Here is a 22,339-nt window from a genome sequence, read left to right as displayed (position 1 = left end):
CCGAAGCGCGGCTTTGGGCCGCTCCGCCCGCCGCTCGCCCTCCATTGGCTGCGCGCAGCCGTGCCCCGCCCCATTCGCTGAGCGGCGCTGATGATTGGCTCGTTCTCAGGGTGGGGCGAGGGCGCGCGGCGCAGCGGCCCCAGTCAGTCAGTCAGTCAGTCAGTCAGTCAGTCAGTCAGTCAGTCAGTCGTCAGTCGGGCGGCGCGGTCCGGCCTGCAGCCCTCTCGTTGCGCGAGAAAACGACCAGAACTTGATCAATTTACCATCGCAGCTTTACTGATTAGAACTGCGGGGAAGAAATTGGATTTGCCAACATTTGTACTCCCGCAGCCGGAGCTCCGATCCGAGGGCTCCGTGCTGGGCTGCGTGCAGGGATGCAAGGAGTGCTGCAGAGCAGCAGGAGCTTCTCCATAAACGCTGCTGCTGCGGGTCAGAGGGCTGTGCTCGTGGTTAGCTGGTGTGCAGCGCTGCCCCTCGCCTCCAGGATGGGGTTTTAAGCAGAGCGATTAGTTCCTTTGAATTAAGGTTTAATTGGTAGAATGGTTCCAAGCGGTCACGCTGCGCCTCCAGCTCTGCCTGCAGCTCCTATGTCCCAACTCAGGATCTCCTTCCATGGAGGATGGATGGCAGCCCACAGCCAGGATCTGGGGACAGAGGCTCTTGTTCGGAGCTGTGATTGACATCTTCAGGCTGCACAGCACAACGCCAGGCACAGAGCACAGCTGTGGCTGTATGGGTGCTGCCCAGCTGTAAGGCAGGCAGGCTGTTTCCACAGCGGGATTTTGCTCCTGGCTTCACCCCTGTAACAGGTTCCTGGCCACAATCATCCGCATCACCTCGTTGGTACCTGCAGTGGGTCAAGGATGCAAAAGATGGTTAAGAGATGTTCTGATTCTGCAGCCAGTGGGGGCATACAAAGTTCTTCCCTGATCTGCACAGAAAACCTCTCCCCGAGGGGAGCACCTGAGGTGGCATTGAGGTAGCAGGCTGACATACAAAGTGCTAACGCATTGCTCAGGAAAGCCTTCAGAAATGCTAGTGCTTCTTTTTATTTGGGCACTGGCAGGGCACCAAACACTGAGCTGCACACGAGCTGTGTGAGCAGCTGAGTTCACTGCTTTGCTATGTGACACATGGACAGCACGCAGAAAGCACAGGAAAGTTGACATCCCTACATGGCGCCTTGGTTTTACGTGGATGGGTTTCAAAGAAGGGAAAACAAAATGGGAAGGAAGTCAAACTGAGATTAGAAAAGGCCACTGCACACGCAGCTGTGCCCAAACACTGGAAGAGAAAGAAAGCCAAAGACTAAATGGGAACTGCTGGGGAGTGTCAGCACTCGTCGGTGGGAGTCATCAGATTAAACTAGATGGAGGCACCACTAACATGACAGAGATCTCCCCCTGCTGTAAGACCCTTCAAATACATGGCAACTTCACCAGAGAGTTGGAGATTTTACACACAGAGCTCTTGGCTGGGGGATGCATGCATGTGATATCAGGCACAGTTCAAGCTCAGGGCAAAACTAGCTTCTGAAACCTTAGAATCAGTCATGTGGCAAGGCCTGGAAGGCCTGTTCTTTCTTGTTACACAGCCAAATCCCTGCCTGCTAACAGCATCCTTTACCTTCCAGGATCTGGTGGACTCTGACGTCTCGCACAAACTGCTGCACCGCATAATCCTTCAGGTAGCCATAGCCCCCGTGCATCTGGAGAGCCTGGTTACAAATCTGTGGAGACAGCATTGCTGCTGAAGTGACTTGCGTGGTGTTGAGGACAAGTCAGCAGCAGAAGCACAGTAAGAACCCAGGAACCTGGGCTCATTTATTTTTTTCTGGTCACCTAATCTCATCTCTTAGCAGTCTGGTGTGACAGCAAGGAGCTTTCAGTTGCCATCAGTGCTGCTCTCAGTGCTGTCATCTTACCTATGTGCTGTTCCACATTAATGGTGCAGTTATGTGAATAATACAGCATGTAAGTAACCAAAAAAGGCTTTACTTAACAAAGGCAGGTTTTGCTGCGTTTCCATGCTGCTACTAATAGAAAAACCAAATCACCAGATCACCACCTAGTGGCAGTCAGCTGAGGAATCTGTTCAAGGCTTTGATTTCTATTGAAACGTGACTCCATGTATCTTCATCTACCAACATGAGATGTACAACCCAACAGGCAGCAAAAGTGCAGAATGCTGAGAAAATATGTCTGTATGAAACTAATCTAAGAAGTGTCATAGCACAGACTTCACTTTTATTTATTTTTCTCTCTTCTTGCTTTCTTTTTTCGGGGATATTTTGTGATAATGATTGATTTCTGAGTGGTCTAGGAAAGACCATTCACTAGCTAGGAGTTATCAGCATGTAACATGTGTGTTACCCTTTGAAAATGAGAACGCTCTGCTGCCTATCCTGTGTCCTTCCTTGGTCCTTTAGAAAGTTGTGCAGAAAGCCAGGAGATCTGAACTGTGGAGACACAAACAGTGCAGCCTCCAGTGCAGAACTCTGTCCCATAAAATATCCTGGTCCTGAAACGAGGCTTCTGGCTCCATGAACGTGCTTGGATCTCCCAAGATTCCACTTCAGATGAGTAACCTACCGCAAAGCACTCATCAGTAGCAAACAGCTTGGCCATGGAGCACAGCACGGCTGCGTCTTCCCGTCCGTCCTGCAGAGCCCGTGCAGCACTGCGCACCATGAGCCGTGCGGCCACCAGGCGCGTCGCCATCTCCGCCAGCCTGAACTGCAGGTACTGCCAGCAAGGGAAAGATGAGGTCAGCATCTTCAGAGTGCCCTGAACCACATCTCCGCTATCTGCAGGCGGGTCTCATGCCTGACATGCTTTCTTACTGTGGAAAAGCACATTCCTGACTTTGATCTCTGATCTCCCTTCAGGTTTACCTTTGACACGTTGAGAACGTCTGCCTCTAGCTGTTTGTTCAGCCAGAATGAGACAAAGAACAGTTTACAGAATGCAAATCTAGTAGAGAGTTTACCTGGTTGTTTGCTAGGGGTTCCCCAAACTGCTTGCGGACAGTGAGATGTTCCTGAGCCAGAAGAACAGAGGCATGAGCAGCTCCTAATGAGCAAGAAGCTGGTGGGAGAAAATGAGAACACAGAGTGACCATGAAACTAATGCAGAGTCAGCAATATAACCTTGCCCTTCTCACTTGTCTCTCTGCTGTCTGTTGTTCTCACCAATGTTTATCCTGCCTCCATTCAGACCCTTCATGGCAATGTTGAAGCCCTGCCCTTCAGCTCCCAGCCGGTTGCCAACAGGAACAACACAGTCCTCAAAAATCACAGCCCGAGTTGGCTGAGAGTTCCACCCCACCTAGGGAAAAAAAAAAAGAGTACTTTCCAAATGCTTGGGGAGCAGCACGCATCCATCTCACAGCACAGAAATGCCCAGCCTGCTCTCAACCCCTTGATCTCATTGCCAAGCTGCTGCAAGAGCACCTCAGAGCCTGTGGTTTGGTGTCAGTGTGCTGAGCTAGAAATTGGAGTGTATTTGAGCAGAGCATTTCTGAGATTGAAATCCTTCATTTAGCAAGTGAATGTTATTGTGCAAACTTCATCAAAATTGGACGTGGCTTGGAAAAAAACATCCCAGCTGATTCTAGTCCCATTCAACAGAAGATTCCTGGTGCTTTCTTTGCAGATGAGCTCATCTCTGTCCTGCTCTTCCCTCACAGGAAATAAAAAGCAAGGCTCTTACCTTCTTCTCTTTCTTGCCAAAGCTGAGGCCTGGTGTCCCCTTCTCCAGCACCACACAGGAGATGCCCTTGGGGCCTGGGCCTCCTGTGCGACACATAACCACATATATATCCGTGTCGCCTCCTCCACTGATGAAAGCCTGCAGTAAGGTACAACAGGAAAGGGTTGGCTGCTGGATGTTAACTGGGAGCCTGCAGCACCAGCCAGGGTATAAGAATGGAGGGGTGAAGTGGAAGGACAAAGACTCCACTGCCAGGAGGCATTTAGGGACCCAACTGTGCTAAGCTCTGGTGGACGCCCTGCAGAGGATGTCACAGTGTGGGGAACAGAGATGAGGAGACAGAAGGAAACGAAAAGGATGGTGAGACCCAGGACCCTTTGTGCATGCAGTGCCATCCAGCAGCTTTAAGAGGAGCAAAAAAGTACCTTGGAGCCATTCAGGACATAGGTGTCCCCTTTCCTCTTAGCTGAGGTCAGCAGGGAAGCTGCATCACTTCCACTTCCTATTTGGGAGGTAAGGGAGCAGCCAATGAAGCAGATCTTTGAAGACGGAGCCTTTAAGCTGTCCTGGGATTCATACCCAGAACTGGGGTCTGTACCACAAGTATTCACCAACCATCAACTGCCCCTTTTGAACTTCTGGTGATTGCACAAGAGAATGTGAAAAGAAGCATTCTGCCTCTGGCTCCAGTAAAACCTTGCTAGGAGTGAGGGAGATTTTGCTGGTAAATGCTCACCTGGCTCAGTAAGGCAGTAAGAAGCAAATTTTTCCATGCTACAAAGCGATGGGCAGAACCTGTGCCTCTGTTCCTCATTGCCAAAGGTGTCAATCATCCAAGCACACATGCTGGAGCAGGAGAGAAGGAGCAGCATTACAGTGTGTGCATGTGAACACAGCCCTAGAAGGAAGGTGGGTCATACAAGAACATTCCTGACACAAAGAACAAAGCTCCACAAAAGCACTGAGGCCTGAAAGCTTATTGTTCCACCCCCATCACCTGCCCCAGGCACACTGAAAGGGAACAAAATTACACACCACAGAAGCTGGGAAGGACATCAGCTTCCATTCACACCAGGGTTGCTGCCTTGTGGAACAGCACATTCCCATTTAACAGCCTCAGCATTCCCCTCAGCACCAAGCTCTAATTTGCAAAGCGAGCCCTTCTGTGAACATGTCTGTATGAGCAGGATAGGGCCCTGGTATCAGCTGTGGCACTGTCACAGAACAAGCAAAGCAAAAAAAAAAAAGCTTTTTCCAGACAGGTTACTATCTATAGACAGCTTAAGTAGATGAGCAGGAAACAAAATCCTGAACTTAATCCCATCCTGCATGCCACGAAGCCAAAATGACTTTAGTGGCATCTTGGCTTTTGTAGCCTATCTGCTTGCTGCAGTCAAGGGATCCTCATAGTGATGTGCCTGTTTGGGCTGCAAATGTAAGTGAGCACCAGGAGAGCTGTCTCCAGCTGGATGCAGAGCCATAGAACAACTGTGGCTGACACCATCCACCCCTCTGCACTCACTTGTGGATGCTCATGTAAGCAGTGGTGCTGGTACATCCTGTTGATAAGGCTTCAAAGATGATGGAGGTGTCAAGACGTGACAATCCAGAGCCACCCACATCTGGTTTCACGTAGATGCCACCAAATCCCAGCTGGGCTGCCTTTCGCATTGTTTCCACAGGGAATATTTCCTATTGGAACAGAGACACCAACAGTGAATGTCTGTGGTGAAGTTCTGAGACACCACGGCCACCAAGTTCGGTCCCAAACTTCTGCAGTGTTTGTTAATTGGATTGGTTAAAAGATAAGCAGTTACCTAGACAGGTACACACCACCTTCAGGAGTAAACTCAAGCTTCCAGATGATTGAATTACCTGCTTAGGAAGGCTTTAAGGGAATTTCGGATGGGTCCCCACTAGCAGCATCTTCAAATAAATCCCTATTGCTGTCGTTACAGCCCTGAGAAGCTACTGAAGGGATCCTTCCAATGAAACCCAGGGGCAAGAACAGCTTAAAGGAGCAGAACGACCCTTTGGAGGCTGCCGTACCTTTTCATCCCACTCAGCCATGTGAGGAGCCATCTCTCTGGTGGCAAAATCAAGGGCCACTTTTTGGAATTCCTTCTGCTCCTCTGTCAGACCAGCAGATGCTAGAAAACCAGAAAGGGATCAAATAGGTCAGCATTCATGCTCTCCACTATGAAGCCCATTTCTCTGCTCCCTGGAGCCACTGGGATCTGTGCTGGAGAAAGCTTTGTTACAACCAAACAGCCCCGGTGCTGCACACATCTTTGGCTGCTCAGCACTGTGCTGTGAGGTTGGGGCAGGGACAGCACAGCTCCTACAGCTGCCACACCATCCTGCTGCACAAGTACAAGGGAAAGCTCCTGCCAGTTCAAAGTGATGCTAGAAGGCGAGCAAGCAAAGAACCTCTTTGGAAGCTGCATGGAAAGCTGTAGCTACATTCTGCCTTGGAAAACTGCTTTGTTTGCAACGTCGTCAATCCGACGTCACTTTGTTAGTTCCTCCCCTAACATTCACACAGCTGCTGCTGCTACTCTCCTTAACACATTTAAATGCCGGAGCAATTAAGCAGGGAAGCGTTACGAGACCCTTTAGGAGACCACAGGTTCAGTCCCACCGCCGGCAGGGAGCAGGTGTGGAGGTCAGATGTCAGCGGGCACGACATCCTGAGCACGGCTTCCCGATCAACCTCGTGCAAGCGCTCATTATCGCGATGCTCCGATCGACTCCCAGGTCCGAAGCACAGAGGTGCAGCCGGAGGGCCGTCAGCGCTGCCGCTACGAGCACGGGGCACCGCGAGCATCCCTCCCTCCTCCCCTCCCTCGGGCAGCGGGATCCGGCCTCGCCCCTGGGAGCCTTACGGTCGATGCAGGACGCGATCCCGCGTTGCCGCAGCAGCAGCGGGGCCGTAACGCGGAGCCGGGCCGCTCTCCACGCCATGGCGGTGCGGGAGGCGGCGCCGCGGCGGCGGCCGGGATTTGTAGTCCTCGCTTCGGGGCCGCCCGCATTGGCCGCTGGAGGAGGCGAGCCGCCGGGCGATGCCTTTTTTGCATAACGGTTACAGACTTCCGACTCCAACAGGGCGGGGGACGGCGCGTTTCCTCCGCCCGCGCCGAAGCTCGGGCAAAGCGAGAGCATCCTTAACCCGAACGGCGGCCGGAGCCGGTGAGGGGAGCGGTGGGACGGGACGCTGGGTGCGGGGCGGGGGGAAAGTTGGTGGCGGCCGGACTGACGGGAGGAGGATGGCGCAGAGCCACGTAACTTCTGACAGCGGCTGCCGACAGAACGGGGCTGCGGTTCCAGCGGCCAAGTCGCGCTGCGTTTGACCAAACGTTCGCGTGCAACGAGCTGCGCGCTGGGCAGGCTGGACGGAGAGCAGCGAGCGAGCTGCTTTCGCTTTCCTCGCAGCACGGCTCCTCTTACGCGGCAGAAAACGGCCGTGCTGCGAGGCCGAGCGCCTTCGGGACTTTCCTTCAACAGCTGTGGGGAAAAGCAGCCCTGCTGCCAACGTCCATCAGAGCGCGGCTCGGGAGGGCAGGCCGGGTGTGGTCCTCAACCGGTGCCAGGATTTGCACTGATAGAGGAAATGGCTGAGCTCAGGGGAGGGAATACACTGCACTTACTGCACAGCTTTTCCATTCTCTCAGCTATCCCAACTTTTTTTTTTTTTCCCTCAGCTTGCCAGTAATCTGCCCTCTTTCATTCCGCAGGTGCTTCTCAGTGAAGAGGATTCAGAGAGCCCAGAGATGCCTTGGCCAAGCAGAAAGAGAGACAAAGGAGCAGTAGCAGGTCTGTGCTATGTCCTGACTAATTGAGCATCTCTTACACGGGGCTCCACTGCAAGTACAGCCATATAACCGTCGTGTCTTTCAAGCCACGTGTCTTTGAGACAGATCTGGGACAGATTTGAGACAGCATTTCCTCTGTAAAAAGCGGGCTGAGCATCCATGTGTGACTGAGACAAGTCTGGTAGATGTAAGAGAGGGACAGTGGTGTATTCTCAGCACAAGACAGTTAAGAAATGTGACTCATCCATTTATTAAGACCTCTCAGAGCCTGCATGCTAGAGCTGGTCGGTCAAAGTGTACCCGGTTCAGTGGCACAGAAATGATGTGGTACCATCTGCAGGAAACACAAAATAAAAATGATTAAAAGCCTTGCACTTAAGGCAGTGTTATCTGATGCTTAAAACATAAGATGAGAGAATTAAACAGTTGGCTCCTCTGTGCTACTCATCTGTTGAATAGGCTCCAGCAGATAACCACCTTCATTCCCTTTTATCACTGCTTTTTGCTGTGTACATTCAGGACAAACAGGCAGAGGGGCTCCCTCCATACTGGAAGCACAGCAAATGCCTTAACATGAGGCTTCTAGCTAATGCAGTAACCAAAACAGTTTCCTTTGCTGCTGAATTTTCCTGTTATTTATCAGACTGATCTAAATTGACTTCTTTTGGCCAGCTGTTAATTTCTCAGCAATTAATAATAATTAAAAAAAAACCCTCAAGTAACATTTCATGAGGACTGTATGGTCTATCCTGGCTTTGTTTATGCACACAACAAGAAACAAAATCTGTATTTCGGGTGCAAACTAGAAATGTGCAGAAACAGTGATAAGTAAAGCAGCTACCTTCCATGTACGATCCAGGGCACACCAAACTTCTGATTGGACTCATATGACAGCATGGGTGACTAAAATGGTTCCAGCACCAATCCTTATCAGAAACATTCTGTTTTACCAGAATGGTCTTTTCTTCCTCGTTTCTTTTAAGATAAAAAGGAGCCTGATGCTAAAATTGCCAAGACTGAGGAGGAGAATGAAGATAAGGAGGAAGAGGAAAAGTCCACGAAACCTCCAGCTGGGAGCTCCAAGTCAGGATGGAAGAACTGGAAAAAGGCAAAAGAGTCTGATTCTGGTGGGGAGGAAAGCAAGATAACATATTGCCATTGGCTTCTGAAATCGGAACCAGAGAGCAGGCTTGAGAAGGGAGTGGATGTGAAAGTAAGCACTGACACCCATTCTCTAGTATTCTTATTCAGCAAAGTCAACAAAGTAAAGAAGCAATTTCACTCCTCACTGGAGCATTAGCACCAGAGTGCTGAATTACAGGATCACACAGTTGCAGTATCAACACTATTGAGTCTCTGGTCCTTCTCTAAAAGCACTTGTCTTCCTGAAAAAAAGGACAAGATAATTCTGTTCACCTGAAGGGGTTTGATACTTAAAGAGGAAATTGGGTCCTTAGAATGCTTAGATGGAGTCCCTGCTACCTACAGCTGTTTCAGGCTCTGCCCTTACACTAAGTAAAGCATTCCTTCTTCATGAGGATTTTTCTTTAAACCCCATGGGAACAAAACCAAAGGTTTTTGTGAAGTTTGAACAATAACTGAAGGAGCTACAAACATTTAGGTAGAACAGACAGTAAGGCAACAGAGATCAAACTGCCTCCTGGACTTAACCTGTGTGTTCATTGCACTTGGCAGTTCAGCATTGAAGACTTGAAGGCTCAGCCCAATCAGACAACCTTCTGGGAAGGAGTAAGAAACTACCAGGTAAGAAGCAGGTGTCAAAGGCTGAGTCACTGAAGTATCAGTAGACAAATGTTCTCTCTCTTCACAGATGACTTGTTTCCTTTGCCTGAAGTGCTGAAGTATTTTCTTTTGATGTAGTCTGCCTGCTTTGACAGCTGTTTTCTGTCAGGAGTCAAAACTGCTTAATTATCTCTAAATTAAACATAGATGCAAGCTGGGTAATATTCTCTTAAATCGTCCATTTTTTTTCTTTAGCTTCATCTCTCTCAGGTCCCACAGATGATCAGCTTCTATTTCCCTTGACACTTCTAAGCAAGAAACTGAGCCAAACGCTGTGCCTTGTCAGTGTGCAGCTGTCTGCTCTGTCTGGTCCAGGATTCCTGTGCAAAGGAAAGCTACATGCACTACCTCTGCCTAACACAGTCTGCCCTGCTGGCTGCTTGCTGACAGCTAACTGCAGTCTCTTGCTATCACCAAATGAAGGCGTCTGAGCTGTTACAGTCCCTCATACCTTCTAACAAAGAATACCTTGCTCTTTACCTTTATTTCATTTCACTGCAGTATAAAACATCTGTATGACCAACATAGGAGAGTTGTATGAATAGCACTGAAGCTCATACCTCTCTCCTGTTGTTAGGTCTTGTTCCTAGCAGGTTTAAGAAATCCTGAGTTTTATATCAACTGCTCAAAGTCTCTCACTTCAATTTGACAGGCAAGGAACTTCCTGAGAGCCATGAAACTTGGGCAACAGGCGTTCTTCTATCACAGTAACTGCAAGGAGCCTGGCATTGTTGGCATTGTCAAGGTGAGTGCCCCATTCTATGTGTTGGGGGGGAAAAAAAGTAATCAGTGGGTTATCAAACAGTTTGTTAGCCTTACTTCTGTTTCACAACCAGAGGAGTGCAAAAGGAAGTCTAATCAGAGCAGCAAATAGGCCTAGGGTATCTGGGCTCACTGTATGTATTGCAGTGAGCATCTTGGAGAAATGAAACCACACCACTGTTACCTTGCTGTCATTTCAGAGCATCTCCAGCCATGCAGAACATTGCTCTGCACTCATGGCTTCTGATTGGTACCTAACTCACTAAATTCTGCTGTGCTGACTCTGCAAGGCAGTGGTATGAAGCCTAGGGCACAGGAAAGCTTTTTCATTAAGATCTGTACCCAGTTTTCCTCTGTTACTCGTGTTCCCTCCACTTTGCTCTCTAAAGAGATGATGATGCTCCATTGACATCCATACTGTCCTGCAGAGCTTCCAGCCAAGGAATCTAAAGGAAGGAAATACATCTGTTAGAATGGATTTCAGAGAAAGCAAAGCTCACTTTTGCACCAGCATTATTCCTCTTCAGTCTAGGCACAGCTTTCTCAGGGGCATTTCATACCCTTTGCTGACAACAGCATTTAACTGAGTTTATCTCACATTCATCTCCCATTCTGTTTCAGATTGTAAAGGAAGCATACCCTGATCACACACAGTTCGATCAGAAGGATCCTCATTACGATTCCTCCAGCAGAAAAGAGAACCCCAAATGGTCCATGGTAACATAGCAAACTAAATATGATCATTTTAAACTCTGTGTTTGATCCCACTGCAGTTAGGAGCCTCTTACATTGCATATCTTCAGAAGCTTCTGCCCTAGCCTACCTACCTTTTTCTCCATCAAGAGAAAACCCAATCCTGATTGTTTTCTCTACTCTTCTGTTACTTCCACAACAAAATGCATCTCACTGCATTTTCAGATCTTCCTTGCATGGAGGTCAGTTCTGCATCCATTGCAGAATTCTGGGTCAGGAAGAACAAACATCCTCAAGCATTACTCTTAGTCTGTAGCAATGAAAACTATGGTTTTGATTCATACTACATTATAAGGAAGTGACTGCTCACAAGCTGGCTATAAAACCTGCAGCTTTGTTTTATATTGTCTGTGACCACATAAAGGTATGTTTCTAGTGCATGGTGCTGAGATTGATGTAAACAAGTGGCCTGCCAGAAGCATCTGAGATTTTCAGCCTTCAGCAAGAAAAAACTTCCGTACCATTACAAGATGCTGTACACTGGTCATTTGATTCAGCTTAAAATCCTCATTTCCCCAAAGATCTTATGTGTTATCTGGATGCTAAATCCTTCTTCATCCATGCTCCTCTGCTGCTCATCCCCTGCCAGGTGGATGTCCAGTTTGTGCGGATGACAAAACGCTTCATCCCCCTTTCTGAAATCAAGACTCACCACCTGGCACACAAAGCAGATGGAGGGCCCCTAAAGAACATGATGCTCTTCTCAAGACAACGTCTTTCCATCCAACCACTGACACAAGGTAAAAGCCTTCTCCTCCTTTGGTCTCAGTGCCACTCTTTCTGAGAGGCAGCCTCCAACGTAGACAACTTGGAAGTCCCACTTACAACTCTCTCTTCCTTACCTTCCCAATACAGAGGAATTTGATTTTGTCTTGAGCCTGGAAGAGGAAAAGCCACATTAAGAAACTGACAGCAGCACAGCTTGTACCCAGCCCATCGATGCCTCCTCCTAAACCAGCATAATTCTCAAGTTTACTCAGCCACAGCAAGGAGAACAAGCCTGCAAATGATTTGAAGCTTTATGTTCCTTACTCCAACACTGTTTGTTGTTGTTGTTTTTTGCTTATTTTTAAATAAAGCCTTTTAGAATCAATTGAAGCTACTCAATTTTAGCAGTGGTAACGTTCTGCAATTTCTTCTCCTTTCTGGAGGATGCAGTGCAGTTGCATGCACTGCAGTGGGACATTTTTCTGCAGAAAGATGGCACTTTGCTTCTAGAAGAGCAAGAAAATTTTGGTGTATACACATCTAACCTAATTACTGCTAAGCAGACCATTGTTAACTTCCTGCAGGTACAAAATTTCCCATATTGCTTTAGCAGTGACATCAGAAAAGAGAAATTAGCCTGCTAATTTTTAGGCTGTGTGTCCTCTGTAGGCATGGCTTGCACCAGTGACATACTTTCTAAAGACTGTATCAAAGCAAAATGCCTTAATGCCATAAAAGAAAAAACCCAGGCCAGGCACTACAAATCATATCAGACAAACTCATGCACAGCATTTGACGGCCAAGGCTGGCTCTTTTTTAATTGGAGAGACAAAAAAAAAAAACAAGTTTTAAAATACAGCCATTGAAAAGACGACGAATTAAGAAACATGTAAACACAGCAGAGGCTTAATTACAAGTTGCACTGCTTGGTTTAGTACTTGCCCGCTCCCCCCTACCTGAAGCTGCCTAGGAGAGAGGGAATGACCCAAGTAATGAACAGAACCATCCAGCTCAGGGGAACACAGCTCAGTAAGTGTCTGCCCCCCGCCGTGCTAATGAAGTGCTTTCCTAGAGTACCTTGTTCTATGCTTCCACTTACCTGCCCAGCACATCTGCTCCACCCCAGACAAACAGGGCCTAGTGGGCAACGGGTTAAACGATCCTCAGATGAAAAGTGGGGATCGTTTCTAAATTGTGATTTCGCAGCTGGGGACACGGGGGAGAGAGGCACAAAGGAGGAAAAAACAAAACAAAAAGCCATATGGGCTCATGCACTTTTTTTCAACCCTGCCCATGGAAGGGGAGTTGAGGAACTAGATGATCTTTAAGTCCCTCCCAACCCAAGCCATTCTGTGATTCATTCTAAGCAAGCTCTCTAGAAGTGATGAACAGATGATTAATTGAAATCTCCTTACAGTGCATTATCTTGTCAGACTGTACTGATGCTGCTCAGACAGTAAACAAACCACTCCTGGAATGCAAAGACATTTTCATCCATGGGGTTTCTTTAATACCACATGGCCTACAATCAAAAGGAATTCACGAGGGGAAAAATTCTAAGTTGGAGGGGAGCTGAGGGCAAGCAGAGGGTGGTTTGGTTGCTGCTGTGCTCAGCTTAGCTGTGGAAAGATAGTCTGCTATCCCCTGAGGCTCCTGCAGGAGCTCCACTTGTCTCTCAAAGATTGTGTATTGCCACAGCAAGGTGGTTCCCCCTTCACAGAGGGGGAGTAGAATAAGTGAGTGTCAAAGTAACAACCAGATTGCTTTGCCAGGTGAGACCTGCAGACATCACCTCCCCTTGCCCTGGCGTAACAAGGTAGTTGTCTCAGCTTTTGCTTCAGTCTGAGGAGCACACGGCTCCAGCCCATGGCACACACTTCTCATGTAAAGAAGAGCAAGTCACGTCTTCACTATTACAGAGCAGAACACGGTGTGACACGAGCATTCAGCAGAGATGAGTTCATTAGTGTCCTCTACAACAGAGCGAGACTGCCCAGCTCTACTAAAAACCACAACCTTACACATGGTGATTAAAAGATAACTTACTTTGGCAAGCAGAAACACACATTGATCACTGAAATACAGTAGCTGTCTTATTACATAAAAAGCTCCCCTTCCCACCCTGACCCCATTCCCTCCACCAGCATCATTCGACTAAATGAAGCAGAAGATGCTTCCATTTCCCAGCTGCAAGACAACTGTTCTACATTCAGCTGCAGGACAGAGGCAGAGGAGGTTCATTCCAGAATCAAAGCAGCTGGACAAAACCACAGCGAGCCACAAACTTGCAGAAAAACTCAGACAAATCCCACTTGATGGAGCTCCTATCCCAGCATGTAGTGCAGTGCTGTCCCTCCATCTGGTAGGAGCTCCAACCACCTGCTTCCCCGAAGGGCATCTGAACAGGATGGATATTCTCCAAACTCAATCAAATCCACAAAGCCATTTCTAATTTTTAATGGAGGAATGATTCCATTCTGGGAATGTTCTCATGATTCTACTTAGCTGAAGACTAAAAGCAGCTTATTTTAGAATTAAAAAGAAACAAAAACAACCACAACTGCATTCAGGTTCTCAGTTCAAGGCACACCCTCAGACCTCACTGGTGACTTCAGCTCAGGCCTCAAGAATGTCTCTCTGGAATTTGAGAACTCTACCATCCTTCCAGCTCCTGCTTGGCTTGTTCTAGCAGCATGCATCAGCCACGAGCTCCTTAAACAACTGCATCCTCTTTCTGGCCTTACCAACCCTCATTCTGCAGGCGAGAGAGCAAACAATACAACACACGTTTCTGTACTGCTCTCTGCCCTGCTGTGATGCCTGCTCTGTCACAAGGACACAAAGCATCAGCATGCATGTGCAGTACAAACTCACTCCCACAGTATTTTTCACATCCCAACACTGTGCTCCAACCTCCCGAGGTTGGTCTGCCCTGCTCCGCAGCAGCAGCTGGGACTGCAACCAAAGGCTGAATCTCAAAGACAGCGCTCAGAAGGCACTGCTCTCAGCCTGCAGCCTTCCTGCCCTGACTTCTCGACCACCCAGCACCACCGCTTGCTCCTCCTGACCCTCACTGCACTGCCCAGCCTGTGCCACCTCTGTTCCACGTCCTACTGGATTCACATGTCAACCAGCCCAGCTCCCCCCAGCCCAGCACACGGCCAGGAGCTCCCACAAGGACACACAAGCCGTCCTGCTGCCCGTGTCCCACCAGCAAAGGGGCTGCGTGGCACTGCTACATTCTATAACTGCTTGTGACAAAGCATCCACCGCCAACACGAAGAGGAAGAGGAGGCAGTGAGGGGATAAGATGAAGCCACTCCAAGCAGGCTGCGCCTCAGTCTCCGACTCCCTCCTCTACCTTCCAACTAAATGCTGTTTTTCATTTCATTTTCCCTTGTGCAGATTTCTGAAAGGCAAGAAAAATATCCATCCCACGCAGTCCCAAAGCAACCTCTGCACCGCTGAGCCGCAGCAGGTTTGGCTTTCACTTGCTCTCTCCTTCCCTGCAGCCACACCAAAAGGGTCTCGGGGCAAAGAGGAGATCAGGCAGCTCCGCAGCCTCCAGATGCGCCTCAAAGCAGCCGACCCAAGGAATGTAGTTGATGGAGAAGCACTGAGGTAACTTCAACCCTGCACCACCAGTGCTCCGCCTCACCCTGCCCTCCCAGCCCCTTCCCACCCTGCTAGTCCTTTGAAGAAAGGAATTGAGTTCAAAAACTGGTTATTTTTTTTCCACAAAGTCTCCAAAGTGTTTTTTTTCTTCCTCCTCGCTGCTGTTCCCCGCTGGCTCCACAGCAGCCCTCCTCTGCGTGGCCTCTCACTGCCGGCCGTTGTTCTCTGCAGGCTGGCTGGGGGTCTTGGCCTCCGTGTGTGAGGACGTCCCCTCAAACCGCTGGGAGGCGATGGCTGCTTGGTGGGACATGCTCTTCCTCACTATGTCTCCTTTCCTCCAAAGCACCACCTCCTGCAGCAACACATCCAGCACGGCTTGTCAGGGCTTGTGAGACCTGCCCCCAGCCCCACCCAGACCCAAAGGCTGAACCAAGCTGCCCAGCACAGCTTGCACCCAGTGGGAACTTGCCCATGCTGGCATCTCTTCCACAGGCTACGCTGCCTTCCTGAAAGTTGGGTAGAGCACTCCTCCCCTGGATCTGGGCATGGAGGCAAACCCAATGGATGTCCAGGGCCGATCTGTCCCATTGCCACTGCTAACTACATCAGAATCAATAAATCAAAGCGCTGGAGCAAGAGAGATGAGAATTACTACTGGGTGAGCGCCTTCTACATGAATTCCCAGCACAACACAGATCCGACCCGTGTGGACCATCTCTTCTAGGCCTTCTCTGCATGCTCTAAGCTGTCCAGTCCTTACAGATACTCTATTAAAAATTATTTATTTCTATTCTCCCCCCCAGCAACCCAGCAGGTGCTCAGTGACAGCCTGTGGGTCTGAGAGGACCAAACAGCTTTTCTCACCTGCTGTTTAAAGTAGCGTCTCTCTTCCTCGTCAATCAGCACCAAGTTGAGGTAATAACGCACTGAGAACTTCTTGTTGATGTCCCTCATTGTTGGAGTCAGCTCGTAGCCAGCCAGAAAGAGTCTGATGGGAATGGACTCCCCTACAAAGAGCACAAAACCATCAGCATGGGATCCTGGAAATACAAACTAGGAGTGCCAGCAAAACGACATTTCACTGGGACACATCAAACTTTGTGACTTTCCAGAAGGGGACCAAAATGAACTGACAGACCTCAAGTTCCTTCAAAAAGCCATCAGCACACATGGTCCATTGCCAGATCCTGCTACTGGCAGCAGCTATTTCACCTCAGCTTTAACAGTGCAGAATTTGTTTGTGACCTGCACCAAAACAGCACTGCAGGAACAAACAAAGTGACATTTTTCTGTGGCAGGTAACTCTGCTGGGCAGTGGAACTGAAAAACAAGTGGCACAGAAGGCTGGAGCTGAAGTAGAACACGTTCTGCCCTGAGTTGCAGCAATGCCAACTGGTGGTCCAATCCAACTGTGAATCTACATCTGTTCCTGGTTCTGCCACTCCTTCATTAAAGAATTAAGTAAAATCACTGCTACTTGTTATGCCTCTATTCCTCCCATCACTCCAGAGAAGGAAGAGGGTCCTATTTTATCACCCACATAAATGACCATGAGTTCCCCTGTAAAACAGGATGCATATTTCTAGTGAGCTCACAGAGTCAGCTGAAAATGCAGCAGCATTCATATTCCCACCCTTAAAGACTCGAGGAGAAGAATTTCAAAGTCATCTGCTTTCTCACCTCTCACAGGGGCACCGTCCATGATCTCATATTTAGCTATTGTGTCATTCTCATGATAAACGTTGGGTCCAGTCCCCGTCGTTTCTCTCTTGATGATATCTATCTCCATGTGTTTGATCTTGATCCGCACTAGCAAGAAGTAGATCTTACCGACAATCACATCTTTTAAATGATACCTGGCATACGAAGGAGGAAAGCACCACAGTCAGCATCGCGGAGCAGATCAGGACAGCAAAGAGCCCACGAGTCACTTTGCTCTTATCCTCAGCCCCAGCCATAAGGTGGAGCGTGTGAAGAAAATGCATTTGAGATACAAGCTTCAGGCTACCAAAGAAAGCAGCCCCTGTAGCAGATTCCCCACCACCACTGGCTGCTCTTGAGACACTTACTTGGACTTGTTATACTCAAACTCAATGTGCAGGCAGTCCTCAATCCCAACCTCCATCTTAATAGAGGAGTTGAGCTCTGGGTAGGTGCTAAGAGTGTGCACAACTATGTCCATCTCCTTCACCACGTCGTTCAGCCTGCGGCTGACAGTCGCTCGGAGGAAATACCTGCAAGGGAACCCCCCTCCTGTTAGTGCTGCATAGGAGTAATGGAGATGAAGCAAGGAGGAGCACGGGGCTGAATGGATTGCACTGGGGTATCCAAATAAGCTTATCAGTATCACAGAATCACAGAATGGCTTGGGGTGGAAGAGACCTCAAGGATCAGGAATCTCCAACCCCCTGCCACATGTAGGGCCACCAACCTCCCCATTTAATACCAGCCCAGGCTGCCCAGGGCCCCATCCAACCTGGCCTTGAACACCTCCAGGGATGGACGGGGCATCCACAGCCTCTCTGGGCAGCTGTTCCAGCACCTCACTGCTCTCACGGTAAAGAAATCCCCCCTGACATCCAACCTCAATCTTCCCTCAAAGTACCCTGGCTTCTGGAGCAGCCAACAGGTTGCAAAGCCAAAAGGGAATTTTCAAATGGAATAACAGTTTCTAAGACTTTTCTAAGCTTTCGTGCATTTGTGAGCCTGAATTACCTACGTATCATTTTGGGGATCTCAATAAGAGCTTGCAGAACACATATGGAAAACCACTGTCCTTTTGCAAGAAGTGAGATCACATTGGTCTCCAGGGGCTGCAGATCTCACAGTTTTCCAGCCCACCCTCTGAAGCCAGTGACTGGATGTGAAGTCAATTGGAGCGCTCAGATGTGAAATACAGCTTGCAACATATGAATGAGATACCAGCGAGGCATCTGTTTGCATATAGAGCACAATTAAAGTCTACAAGACTGATTACACGATGGTGAAAATGTCCCTGCTGAGGACTAAAGCAAACAATTTCTTTTGTGGTTCATTTTTTTAATTACCAAGTAAACTGGAAAATATTAGGTAGATTCAGAAGGGGCTGATTTCTCTCGTCACAGAAATGGGGCCAAACAGGTTCCTTTGAGCCTGATGTATGCTTATAAAAGCCCTCAGAGACAGCCTTTCACAATTCAGAGCATCAAATTTCGTTTGGAGTCACGTTATAAACTCACAGGGATGTTTTGGAAGGGATGCTGCACTCCAGTAGCACTACGGTAAGCATCAGGATTTGCACACAGAACTGAGAATAGGGGTCAACAAAGGGAGGAGACTCACCTCAACTTCACATTCTGCCCCGTGTAGGACTCATAAGGTTTTTCCACATGTGTGAATTCAAAGTCAAATATCTGTGATTGAGTGAATTCCCCAGGACGGGCCAGGTCTTTCACCAGGGACACAAACTCATGGTGGTTTCCTCGGTCATAGTAGAGCTCTAGGAAGATTGAAGTCCACGTTAAAGGAACAACACACAGTAAGGATATGCAGATTTCACAGCTACGAACCACGCTCATGTCCAGATCATTAGCACTGCCCAGAGAACCTGCTGGGGGAGCCCACGGCTGCAGCACACTGCACTTGTTCACTGCTCTCCATGTAGGCCAGAACTTGAGCACATGCCACCACTGTGGCTGGGACAGCCGGATCCTCATGTGTGGCAACCACTGAGCCAGTACAGCAAGCTGCTGCTTAGGCACAATTAGTGATTTGCTCGCTCTACCAGTCAGCAGAGCTACACACATTAATGGATGCCTGAACTGAACACAGTGATGCCAAAGTCAGGAATAAGAAAGGAGTTGTTCTGTACCAGCTCAGGTTCCTAGTATATTTACTTGATTTACTGCTAACCTTTCCCACGCTCATCTACACTCAGAGCAGCCCTACAGCTTGCATCACCTTTATGCCAGAAGACATTGGCTCTTATATGTGCTTAAGGCATAATTCAAAGCAGAACAGCAATGCATTCAGAACAGAAGGCCAGCAAACACTCAGCAGCTCTCATCGTTTCCTACACAGCCTTATACTCAAGGCCAAAGGCATTGGCACTATAATGAAAGGAAAAACATCACTGCTTCTATGGAGCAGCAGTGACAGAGCAAAAATGGAGTGCTAGGATGCTTCCAGCTGGTGCTGCTTCAGTTTTGATTCACACCAGAGAACAACAACAGCACAGATCCTCACTGATTCTGCACTTAGGCAGTGCTCAGTGCATAGCAACCAAACGTGTGTGTCCATCAGCCCCGAGAGAACAGGTAAACATCAATAAAGAAGAGCATTCACTTTGGGAGCACTGCCCAAACCAGCTCAACTCATGTGGTCACACTGCTCCAGTTTGCCACGCAAGCTCCTTGCATGACATGGGACTGCAGGCTCCTCCTCTAATGCACAATTCCTTCTACATTTAACAAACTTCTCTCTCCCAAGTCAGAGCAACAGCAACTTAAACTCCACAATTTCCATTTGCAGCTGTGTATTACGCATAACCATCAATGAAATCTGCCCTTCCCAGCCCTGTGAGTGAGCTGTGTGAATGCAAGACACCCACGCAGTCCTTCCCAAAAGTAAAGCCTCAGCCAAGCTGATACGTTCTGATGAGAAAGCAAAAACTGAATGGCACACACAGGTTTACCATCAGCACTGAGCTGTGCAGAAGAGGCTGTTGGGATGGACTGCAAGAGTTCAGGAACAGCAGCAAGATTCAGTTCTCTGCTCCTTGAGATGTACACAGAAGCGCCATGGAGCTCATCAGGCTGGGCAGCAGGGTGACACACACAGATCAGCTGTGGGGCAGCAGTGCCATATGTGCCCACTGGGAGGGGAGTGCTCACTGATGTGACATGGAAAAGCCTCGTGCCACGTAAGGAGGAATGAATATCATCTTCCCACACGATGCAGGAGGCAAGGAGAGGTGAACGTCAGCTTGCTACGTTCTCTGCCAGCTCAGAAGGGCAGAGATTGGCACCTTGAAGAGAAAGAACTGATGTTTCCCACACTTTTGAAGATTTCCACATGTCAAACAGGTATAAGCTGCAATTTCAGCTTTTGGAGCTGAAAGGTTTAAAAACCAACCCGCCAACATCTGGTTGGCACGCTCAAGGCACAGTAACTGCAGGTGAACTGAAATCTTCAGCGGGTTCTGTGCTCCCAGGCTGGGCTCCAGCACTCAGCCTGGAACTGCTGCACTCCCTGTGCCCCATCCCCACGTCTCAACCCTTCAGCTGGTAACTCATGTTTTACACGTGCTGACCTCATGGCAGCGAGGAGTCCGAACAGAAGGAGAGCTGTGTTGAGATGGAAAGCATGCAGGGAGTGCCATCAGCAATACCAGCTTCCACACCTTAACCAGCACAAAGGGCAGAACCAAAGGACACAGCAGCTCCGAGCACACACTGCCTATGGCAATGCTTATTAATTCAAGGGTGTTGTTCCAAATATATCCAAATGGGGGAAAAGAGGCATGCAAGGCAGCATGGAGTGGAGTAGAAAGTCCATGCCTCGTTTCCACCGAGGATCATAATGAAGCAGGAAGCCTTCAGCTCCCTCTGAGCAACATGCTCACCTGCACTCGAGCGTTCACAAGCTCTCTCAGCCTATCCTTCCTTTACACAGGGCGTTACGCACAAACAAGGCCAGGAAAAAGAACTGAAAAAACATCTCTGAGCAGGAACATCTCCAGTTCCATTTCCTACAGCGTGTGATTCACAGTGCAAAGGCTGCAAGCGTACAGCTTGTGTTTTCAGGGTTAAACCTGAGTGCAGAAGGGCACAGTATCACACAAGCATGGCTCAGCTCGTGCATCAGCACAGAGCAGTGATGCTGTGAGACATCTCAGAGTTACCCTGGCTGTGGATCTCAGCCACGGCTGTGGAATGCTGCAGTCACCATCAGATTGAGGAGTGGGTGTGGCAGCCTCCAAGCACGCAGGAGATGCTTACATCCAAATTGGGGACATGCACATAGAGCTGCTGGCTGCCAGCAACAGAAAGTCAGCGGCCTGTCTGTGCCATGATGTGTGCTCATCAGGGCGAAGCAGAGCTGGAGATGGACACTGCATAGCACAGCTCATAGGGTTCAGGAAAGCTGAGCTGCAGCACTGCTATGCACGGTGGAGCAGGGGGAGAAGGTGCAGTTGGGGATGTGAAATGCACATGAAAAACCACCTGATTTGCCATCCTCTGCCCTGAGTGTCGCTGCTGCGTGGAGACCAATGGGCACACAGCAATCATTGTGCCGTGCATTAACCAAAGCAGTGGCAAACGGACACAGTCTGGAGAGTGCTACCGAGCAGCTGTCAGCACCAGGCCCTCCAGCCAAGCCCTGAGCCTGCAGGATGGAGTTTTACACCGAATTTCACACCATCTCAGTGCATATTTATCAAGGGATTTACATCAGTGACTGAGCAGAAGGGAAAGAAACAGGACAAGGGAACAACGACCTGGAAAAGGCCTGGAGCTGTAAGCGAGGAGCCGGGCTGCTGGCCGCGGGGATTCTCCGTGCAACTCGTAACCCACTTTCAGCACCCGGCACACGTGCGGAACCGCCGCCCCGCACCGCCACCGCGCAGCCCCGCTCACCGATCTGCCCGATGAACTCCACTTTGATGCCCTGGTGCTCCAGCCGCCTGTTGGGGTGTTTCAGGGTGAGGATGACCCGGCCGGACACGGTCTCCCCATCGTAGAAAAGGAAGTATTTCTCCTTCTTGCCCTCCTCCGTTTTGTGCTCCACCCGCCGCCGGCTCTCGGCGTCGCTCAGCACCAGCTCCACCTCCGCGCTCTGCCCGAACCCGAAGAAGCTCATTGTGCCGGCGGGGGCGGCACCGCGGACAGAGCCCCGCGGGGACGAGAACGCGGAGGGGCCGACGGCGGCCGGGAACCGCCGGGATCGGGCGGCGGGCGCTCACCGCTGGGGCGGAGGGGCCGCAATGCGGCACGGACGGCGAATGCCGGTGCGGCACGGCGGACCTGCGGGGCGGGGATCTCCGAACCGGCTCAGCTGCAGCGAGCCCGGAGCAGGCGGGCGGGCGCGGCCCCGCAGCCCCCCACGCTCGAGCACCGTCCCCGCCTCGCAGCGCACGGTACCGGCCCGGGTCGCACACAGCGCATGCGCCGTCCGCTCGGGGCCGGGAATCGCGGC

At 49.7% G+C, this 22,339-nt stretch overlaps 3 protein-coding genes across 3 annotated transcripts; 1 reads left to right on the top strand and 2 right to left on the bottom strand.

Annotated features, from left to right (window-relative positions):
* Window positions 1–254: 254 nt before the first annotated feature.
* On the bottom strand, window positions 255–6,682 carry ACAD8 (acyl-CoA dehydrogenase family member 8). The gene is made up of 11 exons (XM_042882628.1): window positions 6,596–6,682; window positions 5,760–5,860; window positions 5,233–5,402; window positions 4,447–4,556; window positions 4,136–4,212; window positions 3,711–3,848; window positions 3,191–3,326; window positions 2,989–3,086; window positions 2,592–2,744; window positions 1,627–1,729; window positions 255–847 (listed from the first exon to the last, which is right to left on the bottom strand). The coding sequence occupies exons 1-11, from the start codon at window positions 6,672–6,674 to the stop codon at window positions 795–797; spliced, it is 1,218 nt and encodes a 405-aa protein (XP_042738562.1). The 5' UTR covers window positions 6,675–6,682; the 3' UTR covers window positions 255–794.
* Window positions 6,683–6,775: 93 nt separating this feature from the next.
* THYN1 (thymocyte nuclear protein 1) lies at window positions 6,776–11,933 on the top strand. Its single transcript, XM_042882632.1, has 8 exons — window positions 6,776–6,899; window positions 7,445–7,523; window positions 8,506–8,735; window positions 9,218–9,286; window positions 9,978–10,070; window positions 10,709–10,804; window positions 11,430–11,580; window positions 11,696–11,933. The coding sequence occupies exons 2-8, from the start codon at window positions 7,481–7,483 to the stop codon at window positions 11,740–11,742; spliced, it is 729 nt and encodes a 242-aa protein (XP_042738566.1). The 5' UTR covers window positions 6,776–6,899; window positions 7,445–7,480; the 3' UTR covers window positions 11,743–11,933.
* A 401-nt stretch (window positions 11,934–12,334) lies between these two features.
* Window positions 12,335–22,057, bottom strand: VPS26B (VPS26, retromer complex component B). Its single transcript, XM_042882577.1, has 6 exons — window positions 21,781–22,057; window positions 18,485–18,641; window positions 17,233–17,397; window positions 16,844–17,019; window positions 16,028–16,170; window positions 12,335–15,515 (listed from the first exon to the last, which is right to left on the bottom strand). The coding sequence occupies exons 1-6, from the start codon at window positions 22,001–22,003 to the stop codon at window positions 15,369–15,371; spliced, it is 1,011 nt and encodes a 336-aa protein (XP_042738511.1). The 5' UTR covers window positions 22,004–22,057; the 3' UTR covers window positions 12,335–15,368.
* Between the last annotated feature and the right edge of the window lie 282 nt (window positions 22,058–22,339).

The sequence above is a fragment of the Lagopus leucura genome, unplaced genomic scaffold (genome assembly GCF_019238085.1).
Source record: "Lagopus leucura isolate 7727_CA_CO unplaced genomic scaffold, USGS_WTPT01 Super-Scaffold_100034, whole genome shotgun sequence".
In the NCBI taxonomy this organism is placed as follows: Eukaryota; Metazoa; Chordata; class Aves; order Galliformes; family Phasianidae; genus Lagopus; species Lagopus leucura.
The sequence above is the reverse complement of the archived record's forward strand: the minus strand, read 5'-3'. Positions and strand labels throughout refer to the sequence as shown.

Coding starts and splice junctions, on each gene's coding strand:
- THYN1 (XM_042882632.1), top strand. CDS start 7,481: ATGCCTTGGCCAAGCAGAAAGAGAGACAAAGGAGCAGTAGCAG. Junction 7,524..8,505: donor AGACAAAGGAGCAGTAGCAG/GTCTGTGCTATG, acceptor GTTTCTTTTAAG/ATAAAAAGGAGCCTGATGCT. Junction 9,287..9,977: donor AAGGAGTAAGAAACTACCAG/GTAAGAAGCAGG, acceptor TCAATTTGACAG/GCAAGGAACTTCCTGAGAGC.
- VPS26B (XM_042882577.1), bottom strand. CDS start 22,003: ATGAGCTTCTTCGGGTTCGGGCAGAGCGCGGAGGTGGAGCTGGTGCTG. Junction 18,642..21,780: donor GGAGTTCATCGGGCAGATCG/GTGAGCGGGGCT, acceptor CAATCTTCCTAG/AGCTCTACTATGACCGAGGA. Junction 17,398..18,484: donor GGGCAGAATGTGAAGTTGAG/GTGAGTCTCCTC, acceptor GTTCCCTTGCAG/GTATTTCCTCCGAGCGACTG.
- ACAD8 (XM_042882628.1), bottom strand. CDS start 6,674: ATGGCGTGGAGAGCGGCCCGGCTCCGCGTTACGGCCCCGCTGCTGCTG. Junction 5,861..6,595: donor GATCGCGTCCTGCATCGACC/GTAAGGCTCCCA, acceptor CTGGTTTTCTAG/CATCTGCTGGTCTGACAGAG. Junction 4,557..5,232: donor GCTTACATGAGCATCCACAA/GTGAGTGCAGAG, acceptor CTCCTGCTCCAG/CATGTGTGCTTGGATGATTG.